The sequence below is a fragment of the Nanorana parkeri genome, unplaced genomic scaffold, assembly GCF_000935625.1.
Source record: "Nanorana parkeri isolate BGI_ZX_2015 unplaced genomic scaffold, ASM93562v1 scaffold18, whole genome shotgun sequence".
Lineage (NCBI taxonomy): Eukaryota > Metazoa > Chordata > Amphibia > Anura > Dicroglossidae > Nanorana > Nanorana parkeri.
This window is the reverse complement of record NW_017306286.1, coordinates 1308653-1334788: the sequence shown is the minus strand read 5'-3', so window position 1 is coordinate 1334788 and position 26136 is coordinate 1308653. Positions and strand designations below refer to the sequence as shown.

Genomic DNA, 26136 nt, shown 5'->3' with positions numbered 1-26136 from the left:
TCTCTTCAATATGCAACTGCTCCAGTTTTGATAAATCCCCCCTATTGTGATTCCCTGGGGATTTGAGAGTGGAGAACACCAACTATTGCACATGACTCCCTGAATTTGCTAAGAACGGAAAACCTTTTAAAACACAAAGTACAAAAATAAAGTTCTTTATTTTGAGAAGCGCTGTGCAAGCTGTTAGCGCTATATAAAACCTGTATTATAATAATAATAATAATAATAATACTGCATATTTCAAGCAGTAGGTTTTCTACTTACAGTGTTGAAATTGAGTTTCAACCTGCAAGTACCTTCTAAGCAAATCAAGTACCACAGATTTCATGTAGCCACGGATTCCACTGCGGTATCTGTAAAAGAAAATATCTCAGTGTAAAGTTTGAGCATTGGTCTTCCTTGACAGGCTGACAAAAGTATGGATATTCTGTAACATAAACCAAGGCCAAAAAACATCTTACGCACTTTTGTGCCCAGTTTCTCCAACAGCTATTGCCATTTGTATTACATAAGTCATTTTATTTAGTTTAATGTTTACTGATGAGCATGCCTCATCCAGGACTATCTATTGGTGCCCAACACTATCAGACCTACTATATAAAATTGAGGACTGCAAGAAAGAAATGAATTTAGGTAATGGTGTTACTAAAAGTGGAACCCAGACCTTAGTAGCCCATCTTTCCATGCCCTTGCTTTAGACCTCTTGCCTGTCTATGTAGTCTATGGGTAGGTCAGCCCCGAGCCCTTTCTAACACGACACCTACACTTTGATTCAAGAAAGATGTAGTTTGCAGTACATCACACATGGCAACCTTTACTACTGCCCCCACCCCCTGTAGCTGCATTCCTCAAATTAAGCTTATTCACAAAATAATTATTGAATCAATTTTCATCTCTTAGGAATGGCATTTTGGATAAAACATCATTCTGTAAACCACAAAAGCTTTCATAAAAGGTACATGTGGTTGATCTTAGTTTGTACCTAAAGTTCAGCTTTAACACCGCAGAAAAACAGGCTCATTAAACACCATAGCAAAACAAAATTGTATCAAAATTGACTTTTTTATAGAAAATAATAATAATATATAAATCAATATATTATAAAATAGTAATAATAATTTTATTATTTTAAAATAGATTGTGTTAAAGCATGCAGATTTGTGTTCCACTTACCTCTGCACAAGCTGCACAATACTCTGTGTGTTCATAAAAAACACTTCTCGGTCTGCTTTTCTCTGTAAGGTAGCAGCATAGCTGTCCAGGATGTTGGCGATCTATAAAACATATGTGTCACTTAGTTTACATTACTGGGATTTAAGACCAGTATCAGAATTTGTTTTGGCATTGATTTATAACCCTTATTGGCTTTTTCTGGGTTCATGTGAATAGCCATTTGAGAAGTGGTCTGATTCTGCTTGATCATGCTGCACCCAGTGCAGATGGAGGGTTCACCTCTCACTTCTAAAGGTGCCCATACACTGTACGATTATCGTGCGATAATCACGGGAAATCCCGCGATCGTACGATAATCGCAAAGTGTATGGAAGGCGTGCAACCGTTTCTACTGTACGATCGCACGTCTTCCGTCGAACAAGCAGGCTGGAAAACCCGCCAAGAATCGTACGATTCTCGGCGGGTTAGAGGCGCACACGCACACTGCCCGTTCGGCATTGCAGTCATCGGAAGCTGTCCCTCAGTGGGGCGGGCTGAGGATGATCACAAGTACGATCTGCCTGTCCAAGATGGGCAGATCGTACGTTTTTTTAATTACTTTACAACCGTCGCAAGACACAAGTCTTGCGAGGGTTGTACAGTGTATGGTCACCTTTACAGAGATCATTAAACACTATGAGCAGTAGTCGCACTGGACACAATGTGTTTGCTGAGCTCAGGTAGCTTCTTACATGGCTGTTTACACAAGCCATTCAAAAACTGCAAGTGAGAGATTGAAATGCTTAAATAAAAAAAATTAATGTAATATTGTATTCATGAATACAGACCTTTATTCATTTGTGTCTTTTTTATAATATGTGCCTAGATTTCAGCTTTAAAATTTCTGACCTGCATTTACCACAAAAAGGACAATGAATATAAACGGTTTCCTACACATACCTGCTGGCTTGGAAACTGGCACAAAACTGAAGTGATGTTGCTGGCATACTGAGCCATGACTTTACGTATGGCTTTCTCTACAGTTGGTGGAATCCTAGTAGATATACTGGTCATGATCTCCTGTAGCTCCAGAAGAGGAAGGGATGGATCCCGAAGCGTCTTCATTAGTTTGTGAACCCATTCTTTAACCTAAAATAAACAGTTATCTAATGCCTTTAGGATGTTTTTATTTGGTGCCAAAACAATTGATATTATATAAAATAAAAGTTTCCTGCCATATTTTATAACAGATGTACGTACTTTATCATGTGTTTCACTCACCTTGTTTATGAAATATGGTTCAGGCAAGCAGTATCCATTCATGATATTGTTCAAATTTTCGAGCACATTGTGGAAGACTTGGTGGAGCTTCTCTCCCATGATCGGCATGGTCTGCTGTGGCAGGAGTTCTCCAGTATATAGTTCAGTCTATGTGCCAGGAGTAAAAACTGCTTTAATCATGTATAGATGAAAATAATACAGACTACATGAAATGGAAGTGAGGTACAAAAAAATTAAATGGAAAACAACACCTCCTAGAAGACTGAGTTTTCAAATGAGCAACGAACATGGATCCACATACACAGATGCACATATATCAGTTACCTGATGAACTTTGGATGGGTCATCTAAATCAATTCGAGCCACCACACAACCAGATTCCAGCACAGCCCCAGGACGTTTCACATAGTGAATATGACCTGGCTCCTGCACCAGCAGTGTCATCACCATCTTCATTACCTGCAACGTCATACAGATGATTATAACCATCGCCCAGCACAAAGGAAAAAGCTTACTATAGATGGATAATTTTGCATATAAACAATTCCAAGTAGTTAAAATGTATAAGTAATGACTGCCTTGGATTAAACACTACTACTCTGGTAACCTCAACCTAGCCCTACTCACTAAGCAGAAAACAGAAACTATAAAAGTCTCACAGGGGCAGACCTTACAGCTAAGATCAGACCACTTTCTCTCCTCGCCCACCTCTCCCTACACTGTCCCCCCAGCATCTTTCCCTACTTTCGCAAAGACAACTAACAGCTGGTCACGTAAAAGAACCTGGCTTGTTAGACCTAACCTTGTTGCCCAACAACGCAAGACCCAATACAACTACATGATCCCCTTAAAATGCTAGATCACATTCCATAAGACCTCAAACTTATGACCCACGCCACTCCAGGTCTATGAAACCTCCCTAACAACCACACAAGCCTACACACAACATCTATAATGATCCACCTTAGATCCTCAGCTAAGCCCTATTTAGCTTAACAGTTGTTTTGTTTAAATGCTTTATCAAACTTGAAAGTCACTCTAATATTAGGGCTGCAACAACTAATTGAAAGTCGATAATAATCGATAATGAAAATAGTTGTCAATGATTTTCATTATCGATTAGTTGGACAGTCGCTTAGTTGGGCTGCTTGCAGCTCCTCTCACCCATATATCAAATTTCCTGTCAATTTTCTAGACTGTAATTACTTTCAAGCTTGAGTTAAAACCTATTGAAATGAAGAACCAGATTTTGCCAGAAGCTACCTCAATTTCTGCAAAGCAATCGCCTGCATTAACATGGGCGCCATCTTCTACTATATAATGTAGTAATTTGCCAGTCGAGGGAGAACGCAATACTGTGGGATCTTTTTCCTTTTCAAAAACACAGGTCTTGTTGCCTATTGTGACCCGGAACCTGCAAAAAAAATGTTTTGTTTCATGCTCTAACATGTACATACATGCTAGACTACAAATATATGAGGCACAATAATACTCTTATGAATGGCTGAGGCTGAAAAAATGCAAGTACAGGTGGCAGAGCCAGATACGTTGCTGCAGTAGTGTCCCCTTCAATAGGCTCTATCTAGTTTCCTTGTATATACAGAGCTAGGTGCCACATTTTGGAGAAACACAGCTCTATAGGATATAGTAAAACATTTAGGGATCAGGAGCACTGTGGGGGTCTGCATATCTTATATAATTATTCACTGGGATGCTCCTGTTAGAGACCCCTTTAAAAATACATCACATTTTTTTCCTATTTAATTTAATCCCAGTTATGGCAGATCCATTGCAGCAGCAAATGACCAACCACAAAAAAAGTTGAAGCACCCAAGCAGTACTTAATTAGTACAATGGTATTTAAGTCTTTAAAATGGACTATGAATACATTAAGTCAGGGTGGTTAATACCTAATTTTGACAGTGTGTTTTGGACATAACTGAAAAACTTCTACAACGTCTCAAAACAGAGCAACAATAACACAAACATACCTATCCACCTCCTCTTTCATATAGGTTGTAGAACTATTTCCATCATAGGACAGTAGCAGTCCACCATCACTTAACCGATGCACATCTATTTCTATGTGAGAGTTATTCATGATGATCACATAGGTAGTGGGAGACTGCCGGGCAACCTGCATTAAAGCAACCATTGTATGATTAGCAGAGATCATTTTATTTATATATTTGAGCTATACATCAAGAATACATTTGAACTGTATTTTACATCAATAATACATTTTAATGGCCCCTTGTTGTAGTATCTGTAGGTAATACACAATTTTGCCTATATTTTTACCATGCCTTTTTTATTATCATTATTACTGATTTTTATATCATGTTCTTTATATTGATTATTATTATTTCAATCATGTCCACATTGCTGTGTGTTATTATTTAGCGCAGTGAGTCTCTTAGGTGGCAGCCTGTGTGGCTTTACAATGTTATCCACGGCCCGCTCTGCCCTCCCCTTCTTCATTCCCCAGCTGTCATGCTGTCACAATGTCAGCGAGTCAGGGAGGATTTCCTGCCCACTTGCTATGACAGTGGTGCTAAGTGTCGCGCCCCCAATCTAGACAGCCAGAGCGGTGTGGGTTGTGACTCCGTACCCTGCCTGCACACCCGTCCTCTGCAAACAAGCCAGCTTTCTGTAAACACGCCGGCCACAGAGCGGGAGTGTGCGCCATACTGCTCATAAAGATTAGTCCGTTCTTGCTCCTCCTTATTAGGCCACATGATCTATCTGGTAGATGGTTAATTTGTAGCGGTTTATCTGTTAATCTGGCCACATGATTTACAGGCAGTGTGCCACACTAATATATGTGCAGTCCAAATGGTTACACCAAGTACATGGAGTGGCGGGCCTTGCCACCTGAATTGTTGCATCAAATTGGAGCAAGTATATTGAAAGCCGACTTGTTTTAGCTAATTCAGATATAAGCTTGTCAGCTCTGAGGAAGGAGAGGGGGATCCCCACAAAATGCGATAGCTGGTACATTAGTGTGTCTTCCTGTGGTGGTCCATCATTATGTGAATGGCTCTCTAGAAGACATGGTCTGTTCATTGTTGGTTTCTTACACACTCAGATAATTCTTGTACATGTGACTACCTGGTTGCTCTGTGCTTTTATCTATATTCATTGAACAGTATTACACTAGGAGGAGGCACTCTTCTCTCTGTGTTGATTAGCAGAGATATGTTAAAGAAAAAGAGCAATATTGGATATCTCAAAGACATCAAAGAATGGTGTAATGACGGACATACTCTGTTACAAAGCCAAACACAGCTAAAGCTTTATTACAGCATTTCAAACAGGAGATTGTGTGCTACTCACACTTTATTGAGGCACACACTGTACTGCAAAAGTACTGCTCCAAGAGATTCCAACTGCTTTAACTTGCTCTAAAGGTCTCAAAGTTTGCCCATTACTTAGCAAAAATACTGCTGCTCACGAAAGAGTCCTCATCTAGGAGCACTCTCAGATTCAAAATATTTTTACTGATACAAAATCCAAGGTTTACAATCCAACAAACACTTAAAACATCATCTACGTCCAATATACATGTAAACTGCAAGTACATTGAAGCTGAAAGTGCCCCTGGATTGGAATTCTTTGTGTGCAGCTTTATTACAGAATGTCTCACAATGCTTACCATACCAGAAAATTGCTCAAATGACCCTCTACACCAGCCTTTCTCGACCAGGGTGCCATGGCACCCTGGGGTGCCTTCTGGCTTTCTCAGAGGTGCCTTCAAATTGCTCCTGATGTTATGGGGAGGAGGCTTCTGATGTAAAAGGGGGGAGGCATTTTGATGAGAAAGGTAGGGGAGTCTGATGTGAAGGGGGGGCATCTGATGTGAAGGGGAAACTCCACATTGTTATTTTTTTTCTTCTTTTGCATGGGGTCCCCCTTAAAATCCATACCAGATTCCTGCCTAGGATAAGGGTCTGGTATTGATTTTGGGGAAGGACATCGATTTTAACATTAAAGTCTTTTACATTTTAGACTGGGGTGCATCAAGATTTTTTATACTTTTAAAAGGTGCAGAGACTGAAAGAAGGTTGAGAAACACAGCTCTAAATCTGGGTTCAATCACATATGTCAGTAGCATTATGCTATTTGTTTTGACAGCTCCATAGACTGGCCTTAAGTAAGAAAGTATATTACTCCTGTGGAAGAATCACACAGCAAAAATTTAAAAAGTGTGTCAGTCATTTATGAACAGAAACTGAAAACTAGCTCAGTCATGAAGGGGTTAATACTGTGCATCCCAGTCCAAAGCCCTCTGGAATCCTGCCGGTGAACTATTTTAAACAGTAACTCTGGGCATATTAAACATTCACCCTTGCAATGTGGCTACCCCCACACTGCAAGGATTAAGTGCTCGTTTTGGTCTAGGGTCTAAAATTTTTAAAAAGATATACTCGCCTGACCGCTCACCTCTCTCCCTCTCTGCTTCGGATGTGTTCAATGCAAGTTAATGGATGTGATGATGTCACAGGTCCTTAGACTGCGGGAGCCCGGGGAAGAGGCAGCAGCGACTGGTCGAGCAGCCAGGTGGCTATCGGGTGAGTATATCTTTTTTATTTGAGACCCTAGACCAAAAAAAGCACTTAACCCTTGCAGTGCGGGGGTAGTCCCACTGCAAGGGTTAATGTTTAATATACCCAAAGTTCTTCTTTAAATATTCTGATACTGTTTTACATTTGCTAACTTAGGAATCAGTGTAGCTTCTACTCATTACAGTTTCTTAGTACACAACTAAACAAGCAAAACACAAGCACCATAAACCATTTTTTACCTTCAGTGTGTATTTCACTCCTTCAGAGATCAGTTCTACATCAACAATGTTCAAAAGTGTAGCTGCAGGAAGGACTTGGCCTCTGGAAAACAAAAACATATTTTCATTTAATTATCAATGCTTAAAAGGAGAACTATGGGGTTCTATCTTTTTTTTATGAATGCATTCCTTAGGCTAAATAAGTAAATAATGTAATTTACTGTAATTAGCCAAAATGCACAGTAAGGCTGTAAAACCTTATTTTAGGTGGTGGGCGGGGCTAAGCGCCGCAATGAGAAGACATCCCGACGTATCTGACGGGATCCCCCCCACTGATGATTGACAGTGATTCTTGAGAGCTGCTGCACGTCCACGAATATATGGACATGCACAGCAGCTCTCTCCTTACCTGCACGTCCCCGTGTGCCAGCTCCTTCCCCCCTCTCTCTCTCTCCCTCCCTGCTGACACTGACATACTAAAACGATTGTGGATCGCTGATGACAGAGGGGAAGGAGCTCTCTCTCTCTCTCTTCAGCATTTACTACAAATCAGAAAGTCCATATATGGTAAATGATCGGATCCGATCCGATCGGATCGGATCAGCAGGGATCTCCAGTGACATAATTTACCATATATGGACTTTCCGATTTGTAGTAAATGCTGAAGAGAGAGAGAAAGCTCCTTCCCCTCTGTCATCAGCGATCCACGATCGTTTTAGTATGTCAGAATCAACGGGGAGAGAGAGAGAGAGAGAGAGAGAGAAAGAAAGAGAGAGAGAGAGAGAGAGAGAGAGAGAGGAAGGAGCTGGCACACGGGGACGTGCAGGTAAGGAGAGAGCTGCTGCGCATGTCCATATATTCGTGGACGCGTAGCAGCTTTTAAGAATCACTGTCAATCATCAGTGGGGAGGATACCTTCAAATACGTCGGGATGTCTTCTCATTGCGACGCTTAGCCCCGCCCACCACCTAAAATAAGGTTTTACAGCCTTACTGTGCATTTTGGCTAATTACAGTAAATTACATTATTTACTTATTTAGCCTAAGGAATGCATTCATAAAAAAAAGATAGAACCCCATAGTTCTCCTTTAACATAGTTACTACGCATGGTTGATATAAAATGAACTGCACTTTCCAGGGGAAGCTGGAACAGAGATATCACTCCTATCCCCAGACTGTGTCACTCAATATTTCATTAACAATTACAGAAACTCAAAATCTATACAGCAAATATTTGTATGACATTTGAGACCTGAAATAAGAGGTTAAACTTCATATAGATACTGAAATGGTAAAATCCAGTGAGCTTATATCTGTTCCTGTGTAATTTGCAGTTTCCTCAAATCTGTCCAGTTCACAGCTGTGAAAGTGGGAACACCTCCCTCTGTGTTGGAGGGGTTTTGAAGAGTGGGTTGTGTTCTTTAGCACTAACACATTTCCTGTCCTGGAGTGACACCCCTGCTCCTCCAAAGATATAGTACAGTTAGTGAGTGTTTTCATTGTAAATAGGCAATACAGTACCTTTCTAATGAGTGAAGAAACTCATTCATACATGTTTGAAAAAAAGCATCTGCAACATTGAGAGCCCCACAGACCACTCCAAGCATTGTATCTGGTTTCTCAGCCTGATGGAAAAAAACAACAACAATAAGTCAGATAAAATAAAGAAAAGTAAACGATCCTTGATACATATCTATGAACATATTGCCATTCACATCATAGTAAGAAAAGCAGTTCAGAGCATTCATGGAAAGTTAACCAGCCCAACAGAAACCCCAAATCACCACAGCCATTACAGAACACATATTTGCTTAAAAAAATAAGGTCATTTACAATTACAGGAATGTTTGGACTTTACCCGGACTTTATCAGCAATCAGATGATCCAGCCACCCCGTATCAATTTCATTATTTTGGAAGCTCTCAGTCTCCAACAACTTGATGAGGTATTCCACTGTTGTCCTGAAATCTCCTCTTATAGACAGCTCTTTAAGAGCTACAACCATGTTCCTGGAAAAAAGATAATGTATGCATTTCAGTTAAATGAAGGTATGCCACAGAACTCCCTTTAAATACCTTTCTTACTTACAGCAAGAGTCAAGATACCAAGATGTCATGAACAGCGGACCTGTGGGAAAGGGGGCACTGAGGGGGTACAGTGAAGCAGAAAGGCATGGCGTTGCGCAAGCTATCGCCATCCCTCATTCATCCTTCTAAACCAGCCAGGATGCTGGCTGATCGTCGCAAGAACCCCTTAAGTGCCCCTTAATGCACACATTAATAACTAAGCACTGAGAAAACTGTTGGAGCTATATAGATCGAGTATTGTAATAATAACAATAATAATACAGCACACACAAACTAAAGTATGTGGGTCTCTGCCAAAAATGTAAACATTTCAAGCTTGAGATAAAGAATGATTTCCAAATAGAAAATGACTGTAGATGTATTGCACCTATGCTGGCAAATATTGTTTTTTCAGTATAACATTGTCCAGAAAGATTAATTTCAAAGATTTCTACATAGCTTGAGCCAGAAGAGATAGCATTGGCGGATGATTCTAAGTAAAAAAAGACAGTTGTCACCACTAACGAGATAGCCTCTTCACGGTTTTCTCCCCAGGAGAAACAATGTCCAAACTGAGAATCAGCAAATTCGTGCAGACCGCCGGCGGCCGCCACGCTGAAGTATCCCCAAACATTTTTACTACTTCGGAAATTGAGCTCTTGGACGGTCCCTGAGCTGGGTTTAAACCCCTGGTGTATAAAAGAAAAGAAAAAAAAACAACTGTAATCAATCAGACAGTAACTAGACATTAACAGACAGTTCTTGTGCTTGAACAATGGCAGCATTGAAAAAGACAGAATTCCAGCTACTTTGTAGGGATATTTGCTGTGTAACTCTTAGATCACAAAAACACTCGTACCTCATCGGGGTTCTCACTTGTTATTCTTGCAGCAATGACATGGCCTCTTGGGTTTGGGGCGTTTGTGGGATTCTCAAAGCATATTGGTAAATCTCCCCAAGGTGACTCTCCATAGAGCACTCTTATGTCTTTTATTCTGTACAGTGGGATTCCCATGGATATCTAATTAAAGAAAAAAAAAACAAGCTTACACATTACAACGATTGCTACGATTGGTAAAATCAGAGAAGTGGGGGATTGGCAAAATAGCTTTTCAAACATCAACAGAAGCCAAACAGACATTAATAATGCTCAATATAATCATCTTAACAGTTTCCTCTACGCACCTTTAAGAGGAAGGATAGCAAAAGAAAAAACATGCATCCAACAAAATATTTACCTGAAAAAGTATATTGGGTGTGCACTAATTAGCTTACCATTGGTTTGAAAAAAAGCGAATCTCACAGTAGTTAAAGTGGAACTTACATCTGCTGCGTACAAAGAAGTTACCTCTACTGATGCTTATCCTAGGCTTGCATCGCTCCTGTGTACTGTAATAATTGTAGTTTACATTGATGCTGTAAAAGTACAGCAAGCCTATACTTCCGGTGCTGTGACAAGCTGTGGCTCTCATACACACAAACCGCACTGTTGTCTGTCTGTCCCACGAAAATTCACAAAATGCCTTGTATTATGTGAACAATGCACGGTATACAGGACATTCAGTAAATGGGCAAGGGGAGAGGACAAACAACAGTTCGGCTTATATGTATGAGAGCCACAGCTCTCCTGTTGCAGCACCAGAAGTATATTGCTGGCAATACTTTCTTACATCAATTAAACGAGGATTTTTACAGTACACAGTAGCAATGCAAGCCTAGGATAAGCATCATTTAAGGAAACTTTTGTTTTTTGTTAAAAAAAAAAAAAAACCTAGATTTTCTTTTAAAAACAAAAGTTTCCTCAAATGATGCTTATCCTAGGCTTGCACTACTGTGTACTGTAAAAATCCTAGTTAAATTGATGTAAGAAAGTATTGCCAGCAATATACTTCTTGTGCTGCAACAGGAGAGCTGTGGCTCTCATACATATAAGCTGAACTGTTGTTTGTCCTCTCCCCTTGCCCATTCACAGAATGCCCTGTGAATGGGCAAGGGGAGAGGATCTTTTTTCCTAGATTGCGGCTTTAAAACTGACAGTTTGGCTCAATAAAATTGAAATCAAATACTCTGGCATTCAGCACAACTTCAACATGTGGCAATTAGAGCACAGTTCCACACTTTTCTTAAAACATGCATTGTAACTTTTTGAAAAGTATGAGTTTTCTTAAAATCAGAGGGAAAAAAAGTTGCATGTTGCATTTTACTAAACTGCAAACCAATGAATTGATGAAAACTGTACCATTAATTCCTGTTTCTGGGCTACCTGGTTTCTTTTTAAAACACAAGCATATTGTACAGTAAAGCGGTAATGGGCCCTTTAAAAGGAGAACTATGGGGTCAGGGCTTTCCCCCATAGTTCTCCTTAGGGTAACGGGAGGACACAAACTAGCGTCCTCCCGTTACCCTAAGCTCAGTATACCGTGAGCTACAGCTCGCGGTATACTGAGACGCCGCAGCCGGAGGGGATCCCGACATCGACGTCGAGATCCGCCCAGCTGCGTGAGTGACAGCTGGCTCTGCCTATCTAGAGGCAGAGCCAGCTGTACCCGCCCCGTCCGTTCCGCCAGTCAGCGCTGGCGGATCAGAGCGGGGAATCCAGCCCCTCCCCTGTCACGGCAGAGAGCCGTGACAGGATCGAGAGGTGAGCGAACGCCGGTATCTGTTCGCTCACCTCCCGATCTACTGAGCCGACCTGTGACAGTCTCATTGTCACAGGTCGGCTAGAACTATGAGGTGAGAAATCACTCATCTCATAGTTCTCCTTAAAGGTCCCACAGTTCCAGGTATACCATCAGCTGGGTTCACAACTTTATTTGGCATGCATGCAACACTGCTGTATACAATACTGCTGTATACAATAGCACAGCAGGCAGTCACACGATCCATATTTTTAAGATGCCGTATATCTGTAGGACAATAAAATCTTAAAGCCCAATTGAACTTATATTTTAAAGCAGCTAAATGTATTCCATGTACATGAACAAAGTATGTTGAAGGCATTACAATTTGTTTCATTTAAAAAGGAGCCCAAGTAGAAAAGTGTGTTCCCTGCCAGCATTCTGCATATGGGACCCTTGCTCTCCGTGGGGAAGCCGTGATCTCTCTGCAGAGGTCTGACATGCCTCCTAATGAGTCAGAGCCAGAGCTCTCCAATCAGCAAGTAGTATGAGCTTTGCTGACTGCAAAGGTACAGTGGCATTTCAGACCTGTGAAGAGATCCCACTGCTTTTCCACAGAGAGCATGAGTCCTACTCTGCAGTTACTAGCAGGAAACAGGTTTTTCTACTCAGGCTGTAGCTGCTTTAGGAAAGAAAAAACTCTAACACAACGAAAACATTTTGGTTTGATGCACCAGTAATGTTTGTAGCGAATTTAAAACTAAAGTTCAGTTGGGCTTTATTAAAACATATATCAGTTTCCAACAAATTCCAAGCTATTCTGGGTTACCTGCTTGCAATTAGCAACCTTATACTGCATTCCAAAATAACTGCAAACAAAACTGAAGCACTATAGCACCAGAATTAGGCATTCCATGTTAATGAACAGGTTTATCTCTATCATTTGGTTGTGTAAAAAATAACCTTATAAATGATTATTCAACAGGAAAATGACATAATATATTATATTCAGGTGGTCACAATACTCTCATCTCAATTAGCGTATATGTTAACTCAGGAAATGACGCTAGACTGCCTTCTATCTTTTCATACCTGTAACTGAGCAGCAGGAAGGTTAACGTCGCATATCATTTCAGTGCAGGGATGTTCCACCTGAAGTCTCGGGTTCAGTTCTAAAAAGTGGAAGCTGCCATCCTCACTGTAAAGATACTCCACCGTGCCAGCACTGACATAGCCTACCATCTTAGCCAGGCGGACAGCACACTGTTAACAGGAAAGAATTACATTTTAGGTATGACATAAGTAAAGTACAGGATGCTCAGATATAAGTAATGCATACACCTAAATGAAGAGCAATTACTATCTAGGGAATGTATACATCTAAAATTTGGAAATATTAACAATTAGGACTCAGAGGAGGATGTCAATATTTTGGCTGACCATTAAAGTCACATACAGTACACAATAATAAAAGGTTTCTGAGAGTTTTCACAGGGACAAAAATAAAGTTTTTCTGCGTATGGCCACCTTAAATAATTGCAGCTGCAAGCATGTGGTGATCTTACCAACCTGTTCCATGTATTCAAACACAGATGGAGGAGCAACAGTGGCTGGCGCTTCTTCAATAATCTTTTGATGCCGTCGCTGTATGGAACAGTCACGTCCAAAGAGAGACACAGCATTTCCATACTGATCTGCCAGGATTTGGACCTCCAAGTGTCTTGCATGTTGAGCTAGCTTCATCACAAAGATAGGGGATCCGGGCACCTCTGTTTGTACCTGAATTAAGAAGATGGACGTAAACGCATTCACTGTTAAGATATCGAACAACAGCCTATTCCAAAAAAAGGATTTCTTCCTCTTTCCTTCCCCTTCTGCCTATTGTGTGTAACTCATTGTTTACACCGGGAGTGGACCATCCTTTCACTGGTGGACCACTCATAATTTCTCACATGTTTATCTTTTCTCACTTCTAGGAGGTTTCCCGATTGGTCCTCGCTCAGAGAAAATAAGGCAGTCCCCGAGGGAACATTTTCGTTATCTACAACCTCGCCATTGGATCACCTCCCTTACCAGGAGCTGCAACTCAGAGCCGTAGCGAGCTCCTTTTGCGCATGAGGCAAGAATAGAAAATTGTGCCCCCCCCCAACAGACGTGTGATGTCACTCGAGGCCGCACAGATGCACTGCATCATGTGACGTCATGTGCCCCGCCTCCAGGCGCGCATGTGCAGAATGCGCTGGTGGACAAATACAAAATAGCATAAAAATTAGTTTCGTCTGAAGAAACTAATGAAACCATTTTTTTGGTTTCTGTTCATTTCGTCCAAGACAAATTTTTAGTCTTTGCACATGTCTAATAATATGTGTGCATGAGTGTGTTTGTGGGGGAGGGGTTACTGTTACTTTTTATTGTAAACAGACCCCTGTAATACAGGCAGGGGAGAGCAGCGGGCATCTGAGGAGAAACTGGAGCCTGTGCTGCCCCTCTTCTCCCTGCCATGGCGCGGCTGTGTTGGCAACCTAGGCAAAACAAATGGCAAGCGCACTCATCAATTTGTTACCAGCTTTACAGCAAGGTGCACATGGAAGGGCCTAATACAGTACAAACAGCAAAAAGTTTTCCCAGCACACTCGCTAGCCAGCATGCAAAAAAACTTTCTCACCGCTAAGGTTAAAAACAGAGGTTTAGATACACGTCATCTGTAGAAAATGTGAAAGCCGCACAGCCGCGCCAGGGCACCTCCAGATAGTGCGGTCCTAACTCTAAACTATGAGAGTCTCCATCTTGGAGCACATGGGGCAAAAGATCAAATTGGGTGCAGGTTCGTCAGGAGGAAGCCCAACCTCCCTTAAAGGCACAGAGAGGGGGGTCTCAGCTGCCTTGTGATGTGCGGGATCCCTTGTGCGTCTCTGGGGGACAAGTTTTTTTGCATGCTGGCTGGTGAGTGTGCTGGGAAAACTTTTTGCTGTTTGTGTTGGCAACCTGGCGCCCCAGTTGCCATGGTGCCCTGTGCTTGCCATGGCAACAGGAGCAAGGGGGCGCAGCCAGGCTGGCCCTGGCTGCGCCCCCTCTCAGCTGCACCTGAGGCGAGTGCCTCACTCACCCCATGGTAGCTACAGCCCTGCTGCAACTTATTGCAATTAAAAAAGGATTTCTATAAAAAATGGATACCCCGGGTCATTCTGATTGTGCTATATGGTAACAGCTTCATCAGCCAGTTTATACACAACAGAGGGACAAGTCCATACAGAAATAATAGCATTCACAGAGTGGTATTTTTTCTGTATAGAAAAACCTTTATGTTCCACATTTAAAGGTCCTTCTTTTTAGTGTCCCTGTGAAGTTGTATTTTCTTGTTTATCAGAACAGGCCAATCACTTGTCTGTGTGCCTCCACAGCAGAAGACACCTTATCTTTGAAGCCTTTCTAAACTGACTGGGGAAACGCATAATAGTTTGTAATACTGAGAACTTAAAGCGCTACATGCCATCTAGAAATCAGAATTCTCACCTGTCTATAAAGATTTGGGAAATCCTCTGCCCGCTCTGCCATGCGAATGCCTTTGCCACCTCCACCCTCAGATGCCTTTATCATTACTGGATAACCAATTCTCTCTGCAGACTGGAAAGCAGTAAGGTTAAATAGTTATGTTTTTTACTTGAAACAAACACAAAAAGTACCGTACATTAGTATTAGATTCAGTGAAATGACAATCACAAAAGTAACATAATACATACAAATAAATAGAAAAATATAAAATCGTTTTGTTTTTTTATTGTGCCCAATAAATGGGAATAATTCACCCTTACTCCTATTTATAAAAAGCCTTGCCAGGTATTTCAGTGCTTTTTGTCACCAGATTATTATCATTACTATTTTCCTAATGGATTTCACCAATTTATAAATAGACAAATGGACTGTCAGCTCTGGAATGGTGCCTTTTCCAGCACAATAGACCAGGCATAATCCATCATTTTCATTCGGCACATGCCAGCTGCCTGGCTGTCATGTTTACCCTCTTGCTGACATTATAGATTTTCATACTTGTTCCAGGTCAGTGACTCAGATCTCACTGAACCCAGCTGGTCAGTGTAGCCACTAGGCTACTAGGTCCTTCCGTAGAGGATTGGCCATGATATTCCCATGTGTCTCTCAGGAAAGGTTTGCTTTAAAGCTGAACTGATCTGGCAGTGATAAAAAAAACCATGATTTAATTTAGTTATGTGTTCATAAAAAAAAAAAAAAAAAAATCAAGGTATTTTTTACATACAACCAGAAAAAATAGCTACGGTTTTGATATCACTTTCCTGCAACCTTCAGCACATGGACATCGGAAGCTGGTCAGGGTTCTATTGCTTTGGAAAGTGCTTCTCAGCCCAACACTGAACCGGAGGAGGTGTGAGCACCAGGGTGAGCTCGTCAATTCCCTGCTGCTCCTTCATTGTACAGGTAAAGGATTGGGCACAAGAAGCAGAGCTTCACCAGTCATCCAGCAAATGAGCATTGTGACTTCAGAGTAGAGAAGGATGTTGAATATAGCAGGACAAACATGTTGGGTGTAAAACTTAGGTTCTAGGTTTTTTTGCCAAGAGTTCCACATTAATAGTCCCAACAGGCTGGTTATGACTGCGATAGGAGGGGCCTACTAACGTGCCAAATACTCTCTCCTGAGTCCACAAGAGACATAACAAAAAAACAGTTGATATTTTAAAGCAGCATGGACCCAACAAATTTAATCAGTGTTAGGCAGACTATTGGAGTTAGTTGTCACTCATATTATAGCACTAGAGCCATCCTTTAGCTGGAAACTATGCAAAGTTCTTGGCAGACTGTATATCAGTTGATCGTTTGCCAGGAAAGAATGCTTTTTCTCTTTTATACAAGCATGCCAAAAAGAGAACACTTACCCAACACTGAGATCAAAATACATAAAGGTTTATATGTTACTACCAGTTTTATACAGTCCACTTAACTTTATTTTATTAATCTGCTTAGTACTGCACACAGCTTTCTGTCCTTCATATTTGTGTTTATGTAACTGTAAAACTCTCACTCTTGTATACCACTTCACTAAATTATGAAGACTAATCAACAAAGAGTTTAAGCAAACATAAGAAAAGAATGAGCTAAATTTGCTATTATACATATGTATGTGTTCTTATTGGTTTGTATGAATGCATGCACGCATGTGTATATGTGCATACGTAGAATGGGCTACACTGTGTATGAAGCTGATAATGAAGAACTATGGGATGAGTGAAATACACTCAGTGTCAACCTCGATGCCAACTGTCCACATTATTTCACCCCCACCCCTGGTCTCACAACTGTGACTGCACACACCCCCCATTTAATTCCCCACTCTTTTTTTAACACCAAGCTTGCAACCTCCGCTTACCTCCATGCCTGTGCAACTCCTCTTTGCTCCCACCCCCAGTGCCTCACCTCCTATCCTGCCTCCTTGCACTCACCACTACACTTGTGCATGCTAGCCCCTCACTTTCACGCTTGCATCTGAGCTCCCCCATGCGCTTACCACCACCCCTTCTTACAACCGCAACTGACCCCCATCCGCCCACCATGACCATACCTGCACACTACCCCCAGTCATCACCACACCTGACCTCCATCAACCCTCACTCTCACCACTGCATCTGCAACCACCCCAAGCCCTCCCCCCACTCTAACCACCATGCTGGCCACCATTCCATACCCCCCAATCCCTAACTTTGGCCATTCAGAACAGGTGCACTTTTAATATGCAAAGCATATTGTTGTGACATGAATATAAATACTGTATGCTTTATGCCAGCACACAAGCAGATTGTCAAACAAGTATGACCCCCAGCAGAATAATTCAGCTCACATCAGATTTTTTGCAATCTTTACCTCCAGAGCTTCATCCACGTCTTTCACACAACCGCGATCATACACATCAGGGGGAACACAGATCATACTTTGCTGCTGTTTGTCTTCTGTGCTACATTCAAGAACTAGACCTACAGCACAAAAAATAATGATCAGAAAAAGTGCAGAACAGAAAAGTAGCATTACATAAACAGATCGTACAAAGAATCTTGGCAGCACTAGAAAACAACAAAAATCATACCATCTCCACTCCACGACAAGGTTGGGATTCCTACAGTTTGAGCAACAATAGTTGAGGCCACTTTGTCTCCTAATGCCCACATTGCTTGACTTGGAGGTCCTAAAAAACAAAAACATGTCAAATTAAGAAATTAATAAAATAAACATTTTTTCGAGAAAAGAGTTAGAACATCTGTCGGGTTATTAGTAACATGCTGTATGTGTTCCCACAAAGGAGCTTTTCCTTTACTTGCAGTCCAGAAGACAGCAATATATCTTTATACAGATTCTAATCCTAACCAGTTTAAAACGTTTACAGTTCTACTGCAAGGTGTACAAAAACATTCTGGTTGTCTTATATAGGAGAACAGTTATATTAGCAGCTATTGAAGCTGCAAAAAATAAAATGGCAAGGGATTAAAACAGACATATCAACAATACTTTTAGTAACTTAAAGAAACTTGTTTGTTTAGAATAAACTTTATTTATACGTTCATGCAGCAAAACGTATTCTTTTCTACGGCACTTGTTTACATCGAGTGTGAAAGGGAAATGGAAATTAAATGGGCCCATTAACTTCTACGCATGTCTGTTACCAAGCACCCTGCATGTACACAGAACAGTGTGAATCCAGTCTTAAGCCGAATATACACGCAGGGCCGTCTCTTTAAAGAGGCAGCCTGAGGCGGTTGCCTCAGGTGGCATCTCATCAGGGGGGCAGCAAGTGTGGGGGGGAGGCGGAAGGGCAGCCATAGTGTCCCATGTTGCTAAGAGCTCTTATCAACCTGTGCCGCTCTGTCCAGCTTCCTGTCCAGCTCACCGACTTCATAAGTTGCCAGGGAGCTGAGCAGGATGCTCTGGCTGGTGTACCGCTGAGCTCCTGGCAACCAGTGACGTCAGTGGGCGGGGCGGAACCAGGCAGAGCAGCTGACAGCGTCCCACTGGATCCACCACAAAACACCCTCCCCCTAGCACTATCAGGAGCACCCACCGCTGAGACCCCCTCCAGCACTATTCAGTAGCACCCGCCGCACTAAGAACAGCTGAAATTTGCTGTGTGTATAGCCTACTTTGGACTATGTTGTACCTTTATCTTACTCGAAATTAAATATTAAAAAGCGATGATGAGTTCTCGGCGCTTGTGACAGCTGGATAACAGATTTTCTCCTAAGTCCTGTATTCCATGCACGCCCTCTTCATCAGAACCACCAACGGGGAGCCTACCTCGAGTTAGGTAATAGTGTGATTGCGACTTGCCATCGTTGGCTCATATTATAGAATGTTTCACCTTCTGGATTCCCCCTGCTCATACAGCACCAACAGTATAAGCAGATATACTGTTGATACTTATATTGTTGGTGCTGTATGAGCCAACGATAGCGAGTCGCAATCACACTATTACCAAACTCGAGGTTGGCTCCCCATTGGTGGCTCTGATGAAGGGGGTGTGTCACAGAAGCGCATTAGCCGTTTAAGTACATGAGGTACCGTGAGGCGGGGAAGCCAGTTGACGAATCTGCGCTCCATGCTCTATGTTATAACAAATCACTCCCCCTCCAAATTTAAGAGAATATGCTCGTTTTCTGTCATTGTTTGAGAGTATGGTTTTATCATTTGAGGTTTTTCTATTAAAAACAATTCTGCACATGTCGAAGCGCTCTGTGCTTTATTTTGAATTAAATATTACGCTCTACTCGTATCAATCCAATATGAAATAGGGCTGAATGTTCTGCATTAAGGTACTATTCTTTGATTAGGTGACATTACCCATGAATGCAATGTTTTGTTTCTGTAGCAGTTCTGGAAGTTTGGGATTTTCTGAGGCATGGCCCCAGCCAGCCCACACAGCCTATAATATAGGAAAACATAGGTCAGAGCAAATACTTAATACAGCTGTATCTACTAAGCTATTGTGAGGAATTCCTAATGACAGTAAACTATGCTTTTTTATGTAGGCAATTCCTTTTCTAAATTACAATGGCAACTCTTTATCACATAAAAATAATGATTTGTAAAAGCAACAACAAGAAGCCTCTACTTTATCAAAACACCAAAGTGAAATAAGTAGAGGTAAGTTTTATATAAATTCTTAGCACACTTTACCTGAACCGGAATTCTTTTGGCAATGTCAACAATCAACTCCACATTGGCATAGTTATTATTATTCGCTCCTCCTGGGACTGGCACATAGTGATCCGCCATTTTGATATACTCTAAATATAAGAAACGTGAAGAACAGGCTTTGTTAATGTACTTCAAAATCTGGCGCAACTTTCCCCTAAACTTTCAGTAAGAACACGGAAGGTGGACAAACAGACAAAGTGAAGTATATCATATTTGTAGATTTTTGTTCAGTTCTTCCTTTACATCAACACATCATGACCCCGCTAAAGTATTTCCACGCTCCAGTACATACCTGCATTAGCTTTGAGATCCTCTGGGGTAACCATAACCACGAACCGAATTGCTCGCTCATTCCGAAACATTTCATATGACCATCTCCTAATAGAGCGCATACACTTGACTGCTGCAATGCCATTATTTGCAATAAGTACCTGTGAATGACATGTTACATGTTTAGATATTTTGAATACAGTACATTGTTACCTTGCTCCAGGGGTAGGCAAACTCTGGCCCGCCAGCTGTGGTGGAACTACAAATCCCATCATGCATTACCTTCGGGAACCAGGCCTGCGGCTGTCAAAGTCTTGCAATGCCTAATGGGATTTGTAGTTTTACCACTGATGGAGGGCTGAAGTTTGCCTACCTCTGCCTTACACAATACACTTTAATGGTTCAGTTCTTTTGCACTCAGCAGAGCCAACAAATTGGTGGGTGTACTGATACTTATGAAAGGTCACAGTGGGAGAGCCTCCCTTTAGTTGTGAAAGTTGCTATTCCCCTACAAATATGAAAGGCCAAAAAGCCAAGAAAGTCTTACAAAAGGGTCACAGAATGCAGACATCACCAGGTCCACTCCGCTACTGAAGCAATGTTTTAATTTTTCGAGCATATGTTAAAATCAGAGATTTTGGCTAGAAAACTGCATACAACCCCCAAACAATTACATATTTTCTGAAAGCAGAGGTCCTGTAGAATAAAAATTATGCTAGGTGCAATTTTTTATGCTGCATGATATTTGAGCAAATGTTTATCAAATCAATATTTTTTACACTTAACTTTATTGCTATCACATAGGGTACTAACAAGCACCCTATGTGACAGCACAGAAGAGAAGTCCTCTTTATGGAGACATAAAGGATCTGTTAGACTCCATAGATGTTACTTATGGACCCCAAAGAAGCTGATGAAGCACAGATCATGCTTCATCAGTTTCTTTTCCGGTACAGCAGGCAGAGAAATTACAGGTTAAAACAAGAAGTGCTGAAATCCTCATCGCTTCTGGTTTCAATAATCAGAGAGGATATCAGAAAGCGGAGCTGTGCTGATCTCCCTCCGGCCACCCAAGAACTACTGCCGTGCCAGTCCAGGGCCAGCACGTGGGACAGCAGTAATGTAGGGGGACATGTTCTTCAGAACCATACAAGTAATCGGGTGGCTCTGCTGCTGCCCCATTACTTGTGTGTCTATGCCAACAGTCTGCTGAAAAAAAAAAAATCTATACCAAGATCTGATCTTGGTTTCAACCACTTTGGTACCAGACATTTATTTATGTACATTGAAACTAAATTGTTTATTCTCTGGCAGTAATCAATTAAAGTATAACTAAAGGCAAAGCTTTTACTTATATTTGGATAGGGTGGTAAGGTTTTTTTTTGCTGTGTCGCCATTAGGGAACTTCATTCTCTCTAGTTGCCCTGATTACCAGTGTCACAAGGAAAGATAATTGGGGTAAATCCAACATTTTGAGTTGCCAACAGAACAGGAATAGAGAGGAAATCTCAATGGGATCACCTGTTCTCACGACACTGTCTAAAAGAAGATTTCCCTCACATTGGAACAATATCCTCTCACTTCCTGTTAAGTCAACAGGACAGTAAGTGAAGGGAAATCTCTCTAAGGAGACGCAGATGGCAACAAACTGACAATAGTTTTAGCCTTTAACCAACTCTATTCAAAATGAATCAAAAGTTTGGGTTTTAGATATACTTGGATTACTTTGGATGTTCCTGCCAAGGACAATCCTTAGAGTAAATTTGCATTCTACCTACAGGAAGCACTAATAAGATCTCTTCACTGCATTCCCAAGAAATAATAAATGGTCACTGGAGTTAAAACCCCCCCCCAAAAAACCAGTACATCTGGCCTCATATGGAGCATTCCTTCCAGTGTTTAAACTCTTAGCACCTAACTGACCTATCTCCACGCCTCTGTGCTGTCACATGCTCACCCTATGCAACTACACTGTTATTTTTATAAAACGTTCAAGAGACTCCAACAGGATATTTGGGAGATTAGGGGACATGGTGAATATAAAAACAGACACTTCACGGTTGCTGTTGTACGGCCTATGCGTTATTTGCTTCAAGTGGACAGAGCACAAGGTTACATTAATAGATAACTTATTAGGAATAATTGAAGACTACAGTTGGGAAAAACTACTTTAGAGTAAGGATGGTTTTACACCTACGTGTTGCATTAACATGCACACCTTAATCTGCATTAACACAATGCAGGGGCCGCAACACAAATCATTAACACACTGTTAACAGAACAGCGAGGTGTGAAGAGGGCCTAAACTTGCAGAAAAATCTCTGACACACAAGAAATAAGCTAGTAGTTGACATTTAGGGCAGGTTCACACCATTTTCTGGACCAAATTTGGTGCGAATAGAGACCAGAAATAGCATAGGGATACATTAGGATGCATTTTGCGTCCAGAAACAATCTGGTCTGGTGATGATCTGGATGTGGTGTGAATGGGCCCTTAAGACAGTTTCAATTGCATTGCATTAGCAATGCTCTGCAGGTTGGACAGGGGTGTTATTGAAAGCAGAACACCAATAGACTGATGCTCATTTAGGAGAGAATAGATGTGACACAGGTAACTGAAGCTTCTGAGTAGTGGTGATTCTCTCTAGCGATATGCTGTGACAGTGGTGTCCATTTCTGGCTATACACGGGTCAGCCATAACATTATGATCACTGAGTGTGATGCTTTGGGCAATGTTCTGCTGGGAAACCTTGGGTCCTGCCATTCATGTGGATGTTACTTTGACACATACCACCTACCTAAACATTGTTGCTGTCCAAGTACACCCCTTCATTAAAACGGTATTCCCTGATGGCAGTGGCCTCTATCAGCAGGATAATGCGCCCTGACACACTCCCAAAATGGTTCAAAAATGGTTTGAGGAACACAACAACAGGTTTCAGGTGTTGACTTGGCCTCCAAATTCTCCAGATCTAAATCCAATCGAGAATCTGTGAGATATGCTGGAAAGACAAGTCTGATCAATGGAGGCCCCACCTCACAACTTACAGGACTTAAAGGAGAACTATGGGGTCAGTGTTTTTCCCCATAGTTCTCCTTAGGGTAATGGGAGGACACAAACTAGCGTCCTCCCGTTACCCTAAGCTCCGTATACCGCGAGCTACAGCTCGCGGTATACTGAGACGCCGCAGCGGATCCCGACGTAGATGACGGGATCCGCCCAGCTGCGTGAGTGACAGCTGACTCTGCCTATCTAGAGGCAGAGCCAGCTGTACCCGCCCCCTCCCCCGTCCGTTCCGCCAGTCAGCGCTGGCAGATCGGAGCGGGGAGAGGGGAATCCAGCCCCTCCCCCTGTCACGGCTCTCTGCGCTCCCCCTGTCACGGTATGTGTTCGCTCACCTCCCGATCTACTGAGCCAACCTGTGACAGTTTCATTGTCACAGGTCGGCTAGAACTATGAGGTGAGTGAAAAGCACTCACCTCATAGTTCTCCTTTAAAGGACTTGCTACTGATGGCTTGGTGCCAGATATCACAGCATACCTTCAGAAGTCTAGTGGAGTCCATGCTTCAATGGGCCAGGAAAAGGGGGACCTATTCAATATTAGGAGGGTGGTCATAATGTTATGGATGATTGCTGTATGTTGTGGCAATGGTGTCCCTTAGGGATGCACCGATACCGGTTTTTCGGTATTGAGTACAAGTACCGATATTTTTTTTTCGGTACTCGCTGATACCGAATACCGATACCGAAAGTCCCATTAAGGAAGCCAGGCGGCGTGTAATGACTCACCACCTGGCTTCCCGATCAGCAGGGAAGCCGTCTCCATGCTACCTCGTCACCAGGTGGCCGGCTTTCTGGCCAATCAGGAAGCTGGGTAGCTTGTAATGACTTGTTGCTTGGCTTCCTATTACCGGAAGCTGAAGTATCGGGCTAGGCATTTGAGCATTTGGGTGAGTACAAGTACTCACCCAAATACTCCGCATCAGCACCGATAACGATACTATCGGTATCGGTGTCGGTGCATCCCTAGTTTGTCCCTTACTTAAAATGTAGTGGCAGTGATGTCAAAATTGCTGGAGTGACTAAAAAGAATGTAAAATATTCCGGCATCTTAAAAGGAGAACTATGAGGTGAGTGATTTCCACTCACCTCATAGTTCTAGCCGACCTGTGACAATGAGACTGTCACAGGTCGGCTCAGTAGATCGGGAGGTGAGCGAACATGTACCGGTGTTCGCTCACCTCTCGATCCTGTCACGGCTCTGTGCCGTGACAGGGGAGGGGCTGGATTCCCCCCGCTCCGAACCGCCAGCAATGACTGGCGGAACAGACGGGGGAGGGGGCGGATACAGCTGGCTCTGCCTCTAGATAGGCAGAGCCAGCTGTCACTCACGCAGCTGGGCGGATCTCGACATCGATGTCGGGATCCGCTCCGGCGTCTCAGTATACCGCGAGCTGTAGCTCGTGGTATACAGAACTTAGGGCAACGGGAGGACGCTAGTTTGTGTCCTCCCGTTACCCTAAGGAGAACTATGGGGAAAAGCTCTAACCCCATAGTTCTCCTTTAAATAGTTGAAATATACAAATTACAGTTGTGTTTTTGCTGCATAGCCGGAGTTCCACTTTCATTTCTGTTAATAATGTACATTACCCAAACGCTGGACGAGGTTAATTATTTTATTATTTTTCTAAAAGCACAATAAAACCGTGCCCACCTTTTCAATGATGCGGTTACCACCAAACCGGGTCACAAACTCAGCTGGGGAAGCGACAGTGAAGTCTCTATGGAGATCCAGCTTCTTGTGCTCTCGCCCCTTCTTCACTAGGTGTAGGCCAGACATGCTGGACCTGCTCAGACAACAGTAAACACGTTAAGGAGGTTTAGATTGTTTTAGATTTAGAATTACACCATTTTTCAGAAGTTATAATACAGGAACAACATTATTTGATAGAAAACAAATCTGTAAAGAAAAATTACTTCAATAAGCTAAATATAAACTGAAAACACTACAATCTAATCTAACCATTAACATGTTATTTGTATTACAATAGTTGTTTTCAATGTTTTAAATATGTTGTTTCATTAAAATACCAGGAAATTCCGCCATGAAGGCCCATGTTCAGGCACTTCCTGATATGTTGAGACAACCCTCTCCCAATTGTTTCCCTAATTGTACTCCTGTGTTGTCACCCGATGTGTATACACGTTCTGATGTATTGTCATTTGTTTCCAATGAACAATGAATTCCCAATGTGCATACATGCAGTAAACAAACACACCGGCCCTGGAGAACACTTTTTTCCCTAGCTGCAGTTAGTTGTCCTGTGGTAAACTAAAAAAAAAAAAAAGAGAGATAGATACGTTTTATGGCTAGTGGATGTGGACATGCAATGAGGGTTCACTGAAAATGAATGAAAATGCAAAAATGCATGCATACAAGTGAATGGATCCTAATATATTTTAAAGAAGAACTCCAGGAAACGTTTTTATTAACCATTGCAATGGGGCTACCCCCGCACTGCAAGGGTTAAAGGAGAACTATGAGACGAGTGAAAATCACTCAGCCTCATAGTTCTAGCCAACTTGTAACAATGAAACTGTCACACGTTGGCTCAATAGATCGAGAAGTGAGCGAACACATACCGTCGCTCGCTCACTTCTAGATCCTGCCCCTGCAGAGAGCCATGACTGTCACTCACGGCTCCCTGCAGGGATCCCCCCCCCTCCCCTGTCCAATCCTCCAGCGCTA

The 26136-nt window shown here is 42.1% G+C and overlaps 1 protein-coding gene across 1 annotated transcript in view; it reads right to left on the bottom strand.

Moving 5' to 3' along the window:
• ACACB (acetyl-CoA carboxylase beta) overlaps positions 1-26136 on the bottom strand; it is a 108943-nt gene that overhangs the window by 41988 nt on the left and 40819 nt on the right. Inside the window, exons 3-23 of the mRNA XM_018560780.1 lie at positions 25102-25234; positions 20407-20545; positions 20094-20203; positions 19758-19839; positions 18013-18111; positions 17793-17902; positions 15414-15524; positions 13470-13679; positions 12993-13163; positions 10142-10303; positions 9808-9971; positions 9075-9225; positions 8738-8841; positions 7238-7319; positions 4425-4570; positions 3697-3847; positions 2758-2892; positions 2434-2580; positions 2113-2301; positions 1174-1274; positions 265-353 (exon numbers count right to left, since the gene is read on the bottom strand). Coding sequence (XP_018416282.1) covers positions 265-353; positions 1174-1274; positions 2113-2301; positions 2434-2580; positions 2758-2892; positions 3697-3847; positions 4425-4570; positions 7238-7319; positions 8738-8841; positions 9075-9225; positions 9808-9971; positions 10142-10303; positions 12993-13163; positions 13470-13679; positions 15414-15524; positions 17793-17902; positions 18013-18111; positions 19758-19839; positions 20094-20203; positions 20407-20545; positions 25102-25234 — 2786 coding nt within the window. The remainder of the gene's footprint in view (positions 1-264; positions 354-1173; positions 1275-2112; positions 2302-2433; positions 2581-2757; positions 2893-3696; positions 3848-4424; positions 4571-7237; positions 7320-8737; positions 8842-9074; positions 9226-9807; positions 9972-10141; positions 10304-12992; positions 13164-13469; positions 13680-15413; positions 15525-17792; positions 17903-18012; positions 18112-19757; positions 19840-20093; positions 20204-20406; positions 20546-25101; positions 25235-26136) is intronic.